This window comes from Melospiza georgiana, chromosome 3, assembly GCF_028018845.1.
Source record: "Melospiza georgiana isolate bMelGeo1 chromosome 3, bMelGeo1.pri, whole genome shotgun sequence".
NCBI lineage: Eukaryota > Metazoa > Chordata > Aves > Passeriformes > Passerellidae > Melospiza > Melospiza georgiana.
In genome coordinates, this window is record NC_080432.1 from 82,369,358 (window position 1) to 82,380,216 (window position 10,859).

At 44.6% G+C, this 10,859-nt stretch overlaps 1 protein-coding gene across 1 annotated transcript; it reads left to right on the plus strand.

Moving 5' to 3' along the window:
* Positions 1-1,447: 1,447 nt before the first annotated feature.
* OSTM1 (osteoclastogenesis associated transmembrane protein 1) lies at positions 1,448-10,549 on the plus strand. The gene is made up of 6 exons (XM_058021447.1): positions 1,448-1,777; positions 4,565-4,679; positions 5,564-5,661; positions 6,632-6,796; positions 7,529-7,694; positions 8,003-10,549. The coding sequence occupies exons 1-6, from the start codon at positions 1,448-1,450 to the stop codon at positions 8,056-8,058; spliced, it is 930 nt and encodes a 309-aa protein (XP_057877430.1). The 3' UTR covers positions 8,059-10,549.
* The last annotated feature ends 310 nt before the right edge of the window (positions 10,550-10,859 follow it).

The following is a 10,859-nucleotide window of genomic DNA, read 5'->3' on the forward strand; positions in this document are numbered from 1 at the left end:
GATGCGGTCCCCAAACCAGCAGGCGCTGTGCGGGAAGGGATTGCCTGCCCTTGGAAAAACCCCGGTGGGACTTGCCTTGAGTCTGGGCAGCAAGGCTCAGGAGAGGTCTGGAACCCGAACCAGGGCCCTTGCCCGAGTCATTTGCATGGACAGACAGCGTGGTACGTGTTTGACCACACTGCCGCATTTATCTGTGTCACACTCACGACGTGGTTTTCCTTTGTTTCATTCATTGCTTTAAAAGCATTCATTGCTTCAGAGCTGAGGCACTTAGGACACGCAGAGAAGGATAACTCTCTGTTGTGTGCTCCTTGCCTGTTGATGGCATCTGTACCACCACCTTTACTTCTGTGTGTTCACAAATCTGTTTTGGACATTTCCACGCCGTGACGTTTGCTGCACGGCTGGCACAAGGCAGCACCAGGTGACACGGTGCTGGCGGAGCTGGGTACACCTGGCTGCTCTGGGAGCCACTTCCAACTGTCCTGAGCTCCCAGCAGCTGCCAAAACTGCCACAGCACTGACACTGCCGGCCAGTCCTGTGTCCCATCACTGCTGCCACTGAATCGGCTGCAAAAAACCGGATGGGGCCATTCCTGCTTGACTCTGTAATTCCCAAAGGCACCATGCTATGGAATCATGGGGCTCCCCTTCATCTCTGTGATGTGTGTCTTACCAAAGCGCTGCAAACTCCAGCCTCGAGGAGCAGCTCATGGAAGAGGCTGAGAAGGAGCGGGCACGGGGTCAGGTCCCGCCAGGCAGAGCTATGGGATAGCCCGGCACCTCATCCCCGGGAGGGGCTGCCCACTGCTGTGCTCACCCTGCCCGCTCCGAGAAGAGTTTTCCTTTGGTGGCTGTGGTGTCATTCGGAGTCTGGAGCCAGGTACCAACAGAGGTGTCAAGCTTCAGATAAACTGCGAGAAATACTTCGTTTGCAGAAAGTTGCTGTTTATCTCTCCATCGCAATTTCTTTCCTTGTTTAGGGGATTTTTTACTCTTAAATTGTTGCTGTATTTGAACATATTTTAAAGTCACTTCCCACACGACAGATACTCTTAAAATCCCTTCTCGGGTGAAGAGAGCACCTGGATGAAAGGCACGGCACAGAAACCACGGAGCAGGATGCGTCCGAGGCAGGTCCATGCCGCGGGCACAAGCACAGCTCGCACACTCTCCCGGCCCCGGGGACACACCAGCGCCCTGTCCTGGGATGAGACCCTGGGATGAGATCCTGGGATGGACCCCGGGATGGGACTCCGGGGTGGCACTCGGGGATAAGTAAATCCCCGGGATGGACTCCGGGATGAGCTCCCGCCCCCGGGACCTCCCGTGTCGGCCCCGCCCCTTTCCCCGCCCCCGCTTCTCATCGGCCAATCAGCAGCGGCGCCCCGGGGCGAGGGCCGGCTCTTTCCCGGCGCGGCGCTTCCGGTTCCTCGGCGCGGCCGCCATGGCGCAGCCGCCGTGTCTGTGCCGGGCGCCGCTGCCGGCGCTGGCGCTCGCCCTACTCGGCCTCGCCGCCGCCGCGGGGCCGCGCCAGACCCCGGCGCTGGAGCTGGCGCAGGAGCTGGCAGAGGAGCTGTGGAGCGCGGGGCTGCCCGGCGACCTGCCCGAGCTGGAGCCCGAGTGCCGCAGCCTGCTGGCCGCCTTCGCGGAGGGCAGCGCGGCGCTGACGGGCTGCCTGGGCCAGCGCGCCCGCCCGGTGCGGCTGTGCCAGGGCTGCCACGGCCCCTACCGCCGCCTGCTCGCACAGTACGGCAGCATCGCCCGCGCCGTCGGGGTGCGTCCGTGGGGCCGGGCGGGGGAGGGTGCGTGGCTGCCGGGGCGGGCTCGGGGCCTGACCCCTCTCCTTGAGGCTTCTAGGCCTGTGAGTTGGGTGCTGGTCGGGTGGGATCCCCGGGAAGGCAGGCTGAGAGCCTCGCTGGGGTGTGTGCAGGGCAGCTCGGCAGAGGCTGGGGGTGTTTGGGAAGCGCCGGTGCCAGGGCCGGCCCCTCCTGCTGCTGTGCTGTGGCACGGTCCGTGCCGCCCGCTCCCGGCGTGGCTGGGGGCGAGCGGCTCCACCTGCGGAGAAAGCCGTGCGAGTGGAAAAACTTGAGCTGTTCTTGCTGATGGAGCAGTGCCCTGGCTCGCAGGTTGTATGAGCACTAATGGGAAACGCTGCTAGAGCTCGGCTGCCTGGCACTTCCCGGAAAATTGGTGGTCTGTGAAGCTATGGCGAGTGGGACACACCATCTTGTGAGGAGCCGTGTCACGGTGTTCTGCCTCCAAAGCTGAGGGGAGAGTGTGTAGAAAGCATGAGCACTGGCATGGTCAATGCTCCTTACTGCTGGGAGAACTTTGACTGAAGCTGGGTCTTCTGTTTACATCCTCCATGGAGTTGATCCAGTTGTGAAAGTTAGTTCCTTGGATAGTGTGAGGATGACATTAGTGAATCAGACCAAAGGGCCTTTGTTCTGTGATGATGGCTAGAAGTGGGTGCCCTGGTAAGAGAACAGACGGAGAGCAAGTTTATAGGAGTATGTACCCTGGATCATACTTTCAGTCTTGGGATTTCTGAATTCCAAGATTTAGAATTGCCATTGATGAAAAAAATCTGTTGCTCTTTAAGCCCAGGTGATAAATAGGTGCCACAGTGGCCTGTGAACCATTTCAGTGCACAGTTTCCTGTCATTAGAGAAGTATCAGAGAGAAGTATCAGTGCTGCTTTTGGGTAGTTTTGGGTTGTTTTCCTATTTCCCCTCAACACCCCAGTGCTTATATTGCAAGAGTGCATGCATATTCCTTTGGTAATTGTCCTCTCCAGGGCAAATATGTAGCCAGTGGTCTCTCGATTTAGTTTGCAAACTTGCGGTCTATTTGTTTCTTTTATGGAAGCTGTTTCACACCAGTGACTAGGTGGTGTGAAAGTGAGAAATTGAAGGTGTAATTCTCTTGGGGACTTTTACCATGATATTTTGGCTAGGATTAAGTAGCCAGATGTATTGTGGTACTTAGAATATGTATGAACTCATTGCAGCTTCTGTGCTTGAGTGCTAGCAGCCTGGGAGGACTTGTCCACTCTGTGGTCTGGAAGGCACTTCTGTTGGCTTTCCTTCTGTGTGTGGATTAACTAACTAGGTGAATAAAGGAGCTGGCCTCTTGCAACCTCAGTCCCTGATTACAATTAATTAATCAGGTGTCTGATGTTTCTATCTTAACAGTGGTTAAGAGTGCCGTGTGACAGGAGCAGCCAGTTGGAGTTTTGCACAGCTCTGAAATATAAAATCCTCCTCACCAGGCTAATTAAAGAATCAATTAGGCAAACTTTATTTAAGGAATTATTTAGGTCTATGTGATTCAGTTTTGGTGAAGTGCTTTTTCCTGCTTGTGAACCCAGGTGGCGAGGAAGCTCCACAGCCTTTGTGAAGCAACCAGAGTTTCCTGCATAAACAACATTCTTGCATATCTGTAATTTAGTAGAAATGAAAGCGGGCGAGTGTGGGAGTTACCAGATGTGGTAATATTTGACTTCTGCAATTGAGCCTCCAGGGAAAGTTCTTATTTAACCTCCCCTCCCCATTTTAACTAAGTGAGGCAGAAACTAGATCTCTTGTAAAGCACTGTAAGGAACAAGTTTCTCATTAAAGAGATTATTTTTTTTCTGTGCCCCACATCACTTATCAAAGAGGCTTTTGACAGCTTTGGCAATTTTGAGAAGTGCTTAAGTCAATTTAGCAGCCAGACACCAGGAGCTAGAGCCCAGGAGTCAGCTGACTGTAGGTCATGGTTCTGTGTCTGAATTCTGGTCAGAATGTTTCCTGTTTGTTCTGCAACTGCTTTTACAGCCACTGTGTGTTTTTTATGATCTTGGTCCAGAGAATAAGTTGTGGTAAGAGTTGTGGCAGAGCCTGCCTTGAGGATGGGGCTGCATTGAATGGCTCTCTGAGACAGATGAGCTTGGTAGCTGTCTGGGGAGGTGAGAGCTTGGCCTGGGCATGTGCTTGGGTGAGTGAGCACAGGCACTGCTCCACAGAGGGCTCTGTTCCTGGTGATGCTGCACTGGGGGAAGTTTGCTGCTCATAGAGTACATTGGTGCAGCAGTTTTGGAGGCTGTTTCAGTTTGGGTTTGGTTTGTTTGAGACCACTCCAATGGTTCAGCTCCCTCAACTGTTCCTTTTGTCTAATGAGAATGACCCTGTCCTCTTCTCTGACTGGACATGCCTTGAGCTGGCCCCCGGGCCATGGCCCAGGAATGGATGAACATGAGCCACCTGGCAGAGAAGGTCCTGGCTGTGTGCTTGGTTTTCCTTTTCCTTTTCTTCTTTTTTTTTGCCATATTTTTTTGACTGACTTGCATGTGGCCCTAGTAGACCTGCAGAGATTGTGTGCTGTAAGCTGTGTTGCTCACAGTATGAATTGGAGAATCAAAAGACTTTTGTTCCATCACTTCTGCTCTGCCTTTTCCAGAAATATCCATGTGATGTGTTGTGATTGTTTTAGATGTGCTTGTGTAAAATACATTTCAAAAATTCTCCTTTTGTATTTTTAACACTTCTTCACTTCCTTTTTTGTTTCCTTTTATTTCTAGAATTCCTCTGAGAGCCACAATTGTGCCAAAAGCATCTTGACCTCAGACAGGCTGCAGATAGTTGTGACCCTTTCGGAGTTCTTCAATGAAACCTGGGAGGCAGCCAACTGCGCAAGTACGTGACTCATTCTGTAGCTCTCATGCTACTGTGGTGACGTAGCCCCTGAAATTTGCACAGATCAGAACTGTGTGTGTTTGTTTGAATGCAGCCAGTAGATAACACACAAATCCTGAGCTATAGCCACTCCAAGAGTGTTTTCTTTTGTAAGGGCCAAAATCTGAGGGCAGTAGTCCATCAGGAAACTACTGATGGTGCTTAGTACTTTCAGGAGAATTTCCTAGGATGTTGGCTTGCTTTCATGGTGCTGTTGCTGAACTCCTAAATTCCTCAAATAATGTTGATTTTAAAGGTCTGTCTGATTAGAGTGCCTGAAGTAGGGTAGGATGGATGGAAGCAGTAACATAGGGTTGAGCTCATGACTAGAAGAAAAGCCCCAGAGTCTCTGTCAAATCTGGTAAAAAGCTCAGCTCTTTTCTTAAAGAATAATAATTACATTGTGATTTCTACTATTGTGTTCATGGTCTAGCTGTTTCCTGGGTGCTCTCCATTTCATCTCTGCTGCTGGTGCTTCTGTTTCCACAAAATGGCTGTTACTGTTGCTGGGCAAAGCCAGATTTGTAGGCTGGGAAATAAAAGTAATGTCTTGTTTTATCTCGAAGTCCAAAGATAATTCAGTCCCCCTCTTCAGAAAGCTCTTGATGATAGTCTTCATCTTTCACTTAATCAAGGCCAATTAATTCTGAAATGTGTTCTTGATGGAAGTGTTAGGTCAGCAGGTCTGAGATATCAGTGGCAGGCAGATAAGGGAACTGCAGTGTTGACTAGACTCATCCTTTATAGCTGAGAGCTCTTTTTGCAGGAGTAGAGTGTCTGGGGCTTGCTGGCTGTGGAAATGTTAGAAATTTAAATATCCCAATGTTTTTCTTTCTTTTCAACAGATTGTTTAAAGAATAACAGTGAGGGATTATCAAATTCTACTGAAGAATTCCTGGATTTATTCAATAAATCTCTGACATGTTTTGAACATAATCTTCAGGTATCTTATGCTGTGTATTTAAGAGAAGCACTAAATCCTCTAACTGCTACTGAAATTTTATTTATGCTGAACAAACTGCAGATGCAGACTAGGCAAATAAACTGCTGCTGAGTTTGTGAATTGTAGGCAGATAGATAAATCCACGATCGGTAAAATGCAGTTGTTTACAGACTCAGTGCCTGAAATTAATTCTAATTGATACTCACCTTGACTTCATTTTGTCTGTAATTGCAATGCTACTTCACATCAAAATTTCTGAATTCACAATAGTTGATAATTACATAGTAAAAACCAGCATGTCTGCATGCTCTTGCTTTGTAGAATTGTTGTCTTTTTTATGTAGAAATTCAGTCTTTAAATAGCCTTTTGATAATATGGACTAGCTCAGGAGGACTAGGCACCTTTAATTCTTGTAGCATTTCTTTTGACTGTTAAAATTACTTATAGTTAGAAGTTGGCCATATTGCAAAGACAACTTCCTTGGTGAAATAAATGTGGTAATTGTCTTCAGAGAAAATGCCCTTAAGAAACTGCATATTCCATTTCAGTCAGAAGCTGGACGGATTTCAGGATCATCCAGAAGTAAAATAGGTTTACTTCAATGGGCATGGGATAATCTTTGGGGAAACTATCTGCTTCTTTATTAATGCTTTCTAAGAAATGTGCCTTTATAGGCCTTGGTCAGGAGCAGTGTGGACTGTCTTATTGAAAACTTCAAGTGATTAAACTAGAGCTTAACCCAGTGGTGAGTGGGTAGCTGGTACAGCCATTACTGGGTTGAAATATCTTCAGAGATTGTAGTTTTCTTTTCAAGTGTCCTGTATTGCATTCATGGAGTGCTGAAGGCCACAGATGGAAATGATCGCTTGGTATGGCACAATCTGTCTCTGTCAATGTCAGCAGTAACAAATTGAACCAATTTTTTTTTAATGCTTTAAACTGTCATTCATTCAGAGTTTTATAACCTCAGGGGCAAGGCATTGATCTGTCACCAAATAACTACACAGAAGTGTGCAAAAACTGCAACGAAACCTACACGAAATTGAATGACCTGTATAACCACCTGCAGAGGCTGAACAGGCAAGGTGGTGAATCTGCTCACTCTGCACACTTGTGTATTGACGTGGAAGATGCAGTAAGTGTTTGCTAATGCACTTTATTCAACTGAGCCATTTGTGCTTTTCATACTAGGATTGCTTTTTCCTTTGGGCAGTGCCTTTGGTGGGCCGGTGCCCTGTGGTGGGAGGTGCTTGGTGGGGCTGTCCTGTGAGGTCCTGTCCTTGGGCAGTGCCACAGGAGCGTGACTGAAGCTACTGATCTCCTGAACCCATCCCAGTTTGAGTAGCTGCACTTTCATTTCTTTTTACTGTGAAGGGGATGGATTTTAAAAAATAAATCTCTTAATCTGGCTTTTAATGTGAGGCTTTACTGCTATTGTTCTAGCTGGTGTGTTAATTGATTCCTTATTACAGCAGCTGTTTCTAGGCATCCTCAGCATTGACAACATATGTTTGGAAAAAGCTTTGGTATATTGTGGGGTTACAGTGGCTGGGCTGAAGGAATGCTCCTCAAAAGTATGGGATTAGCCCTGTCCTCACAGATTATCAGTGAGCTCTTGAGAAACAGGCATGCAGCAGTGTCTACATGTGTCTGAGTACAGTTATGTTTTTGAAGCTTGTAAAAGTTTTGGTGTGAAATCTTGGCTCCATCTAAATAGTTTGTTTCAACATTTCCAGGTATTTTCTTGCTTTTGGGGGAGATCTGTTCAAGTGCAATTTTCTGAGGTGGCACTTGAACACTTGCATGTCTTGAGGCCTGAGTGTTTGCATGTGCTTGCTTTCATTGTTTGCTTCTGTTTTCCTTTTAGATGAACATCACTCGGAAGCTTTGGAGCAGGACTTTCAACTGTTCTCTTCCCTGCAGTGATACAGTCCCAGTGATTGCAGTTTCATCCTTTATCCTCTTCCTACCTGTTGTTTTTTATCTTAGTAGCTTCCTTCACTCGAAGCAGAAGAAACGGATACTCATTTTGCGTAAGTGGTGTGGTGTTGGCATTTCTCTGTTGGATTGGGAGGTGCCAGGGATTTGCTTGGCTCTTGTGGGAGAGGAGGCCCAGCCAGATCTGCCTGCAGCTGTGCTGACGGCGCTAATAGCAACTATTAGTCTGCTGCTGTCCCCTGAAGAAGGGTAGGAAAGAGCTTCAGCCATATCTTTTCATTAAAGTTTCTGGATGTGAACAGAAAGCTGTTTGCAAGTCTGTGTCGGATAAATAGAGGGAGTGGAGAGACTAGTTTTGTGGAATTCTTTGTGTTTAATTTTCATATAATTTTTCCCTTTCTAGCCAAGCGCATCCAGTCAAATGCCAATCTTGTGAACATCCAAGAAAAATACAGCTGAGCTGCAAAACAAAACCTGAGAGCTGCTGCTGGTATACAGTGGGTACAATTGTGTTGGAATGAGGCCGGCACAAAAGAGGAGTTAATTATGGTTTAGTGTAATGATACAGAGCAACACAAGTTAAACAAAATGCTGTCTGACTTCTAAGCAAGGATATTAACAAACATGACAAGGCAGGGCTGTGTGACACTGTATGGACTCTGGTTTTGAAAAATCTGTGGTTTTTTCTTTCAGTCTCGGGCTGAAGCTGTGTTTTTCTGTTCCTAAGCTTTTGTACTTCACATCGGTAGAATAGCTACACTTTCCTTGCATGGTATTTTCCTATATTTGTTTCACAAAAACCTGAGATTTTGAATCTTTTTGAGGTGATTTTGATAGACAAAATTTCAAATAATGTTTTATGTTTCTGCTTAAAACATTACTTTTAATTCCACATAATATTCAGACTTGGGATGGAAGGAACCCTTCAAAAATGTTCCTATCTTTTCTATACCACTGAAAAGTCATGCTGCTGGCATCTATTAGAAAAGAGGCATGAAATATGCAGAGAAAGTGGCAATATATAGGATCTAAAATGGCAACAAAAGCAGCACAACTGCCAGTGCTGGACTTGAATAGTAATTATTGATGGCTACAGTATTCTGTTTTCTCTGAAACTGGTGGCATATTTAGTCTTTTGCACACTTTAACCACTAAAATTGTTGCTTTTCAAATCTTACATTTGCAGAAGCTAATTTTACATACCTGCTTGGGTAACAAGGTTTCACTCTCTGTTTATTATGCCATTTCCTTTCCTTTTTCATTCTAATGTTTTAGTGGTTTTTTTGTTTTGTAGAGGAGAAGTGAGGTAAAGTCAAGTCACTGGAAATGCTGGATTTACTGGTCTAGAGCTTGCTATGGCTTAATACAGAGGTGTTTACAGGAACTTTGTCAGGTAAAAGTTGTTTTTTCTAGGTAATCTGTTTTAGCAGTGAGTGAACCAGTGGGTTCTCTTACTCAAAAACTGTTCTGAAGAACATGAATATACTGTGTTGGGAATTGGTGGCTTTCAAGAAATAGTTTTAAAATATTACTCCCGTGAAATAGATGGATGTAAACAAATTCCAACTTGGAGAAATCCAAAGTGGATGGAGAAATTTGTGCAATAACTGCAGGGATGGGTGGTGCTGCTGTCAGCACCAAATTGTGGGCACAATTTGATGGCTGCAGCAATAGTGGCAGTTCAGTTTGTTTATTGTATTTCTGATTTGGGAGAGTGGTAGTGTTTAAATTATTTATAGCTGTACCTGAGTTTAATGAATGCCAGAGCCTTTGCTCCAATTTTTCAAAGTATTTTCTAACCTGGATATAAAAAAGAATGGGCATTACAGCAAAAAAAAAAAAAAAATCTTTTGGAATCTGTGCCTGATGTCTGTCAAAATGTCCCATGAAGTGGTTGTATTTGATTTGCCTTGGAGCCTATAATGTTGAATTTTTCCTTTGCACTAAGGCTCAAATAAATATATAACAGTGTAACCAAAGCTCTTCAAATAATTTGTTTTATTTTTTTTTTAATTTGTTCTTTTTCTTCTGTTAGGACATGCTGTTGGTTTTGAAGTCAAGTTTAACAAGTTTATTAAGCAGTACATTTAATAATAAGTAAAATACTGTGTTAGTAACTGGTCCCACCCATATGATTGCCTTTTTGTGTTTTATCAGACAGCAGTATCTATCTTCCTCTGTGTAACATGTGAACTACTATCAGCAGTCACTTTGTTTTAGGTAGTTTACAGCATCGATATAAAACTGTTTCTCTTGTGTAACAGTACCTTCATTTGGCTGGGAGAGGCATGCTGCCTTTTAAGAAAAAAATATTTTTTATATCTATTATTCTTAAACTTCAACTTTGTGGTACTTACTCAGCTGCCTGCTCTAATAGCATTACATTGATTTGGGACATCATATGATTGAGAGCTGTTCAAAGGAATCTTTCATTCGTGCAGATAAAGCCAGTTTGTATGTGCAGCATTTCAGAATGACAGCTTTTATACTGTAAGCGGTGGCTTTTTGAGCACATTCATGTTAAGTAGGTCTGAAAGTCATTACTTTTGGATATGGTGGTTAAGCACTTTAAAAAAAATCAGCTTTTCTTATTTTCCTGGCTCCTAAGCCAAACGGAAATACTCATGTGACTTTTGTTGTTTTTGATTTTAAAGCAGCAGCAAAGTTTACACTTGAGATTTTTAATGTTAAATCTACTATCTTCTCCTTTATTTTTCTTCCCCCCTGCCTTTCTACTGTAAACTTTCTTTACACAGTGTTATATTTTTGGTAGGCTATTTAATATATAAATTTATTGAATACTCTTTATACTCTATTTGCTAGAGAAATGTGGAAGCAAACAGACTTTTGAAAGAGAAATAGAATTCTTTTTGCTGCTAGTCTTTCATATTTTGTTTTTTTTTTTTTTTTCCTTTTTGGTGTTATATGTATTAAAAAGCATAAACTTTGACATACTGGTTGTTTGTATTTTTTTTTTGGTGGAAATAAAGATTTCTTACTGTGGGGGGTATAGCACTTTGATTCTTATTTATACTTACTAGGAAACCCCTAAATGTGCAAAGTCAGCTCGAATAAAGATTGTCGCTAAACAACGAACAGCGTGGTTACTTAATTGCTTCATCTGTAGTTTATCCTCCTCCTGTTCTGGGTTTGTGTTCAGGAGCACCTGCTTATTATTCTTCATTATGCTGTTTGCAGGACAGCAGCACCAGAGAGGTTTTTTCAAAGCAGTGCTGTGCTGAATTAGAGAACAGCCGCTG

Coding starts and splice junctions, on each gene's coding strand:
- OSTM1 (XM_058021447.1), top strand. CDS start 1,448: ATGGCGCAGCCGCCGTGTCTGTGCCGGGCGCCGCTGCCGGCGCTGGCG. Junction 1,778..4,564: donor GCATCGCCCGCGCCGTCGGG/GTGCGTCCGTGG, acceptor TTTTATTTCTAG/AATTCCTCTGAGAGCCACAA. Junction 6,797..7,528: donor GTATTGACGTGGAAGATGCA/GTAAGTGTTTGC, acceptor TTTTCCTTTTAG/ATGAACATCACTCGGAAGCT.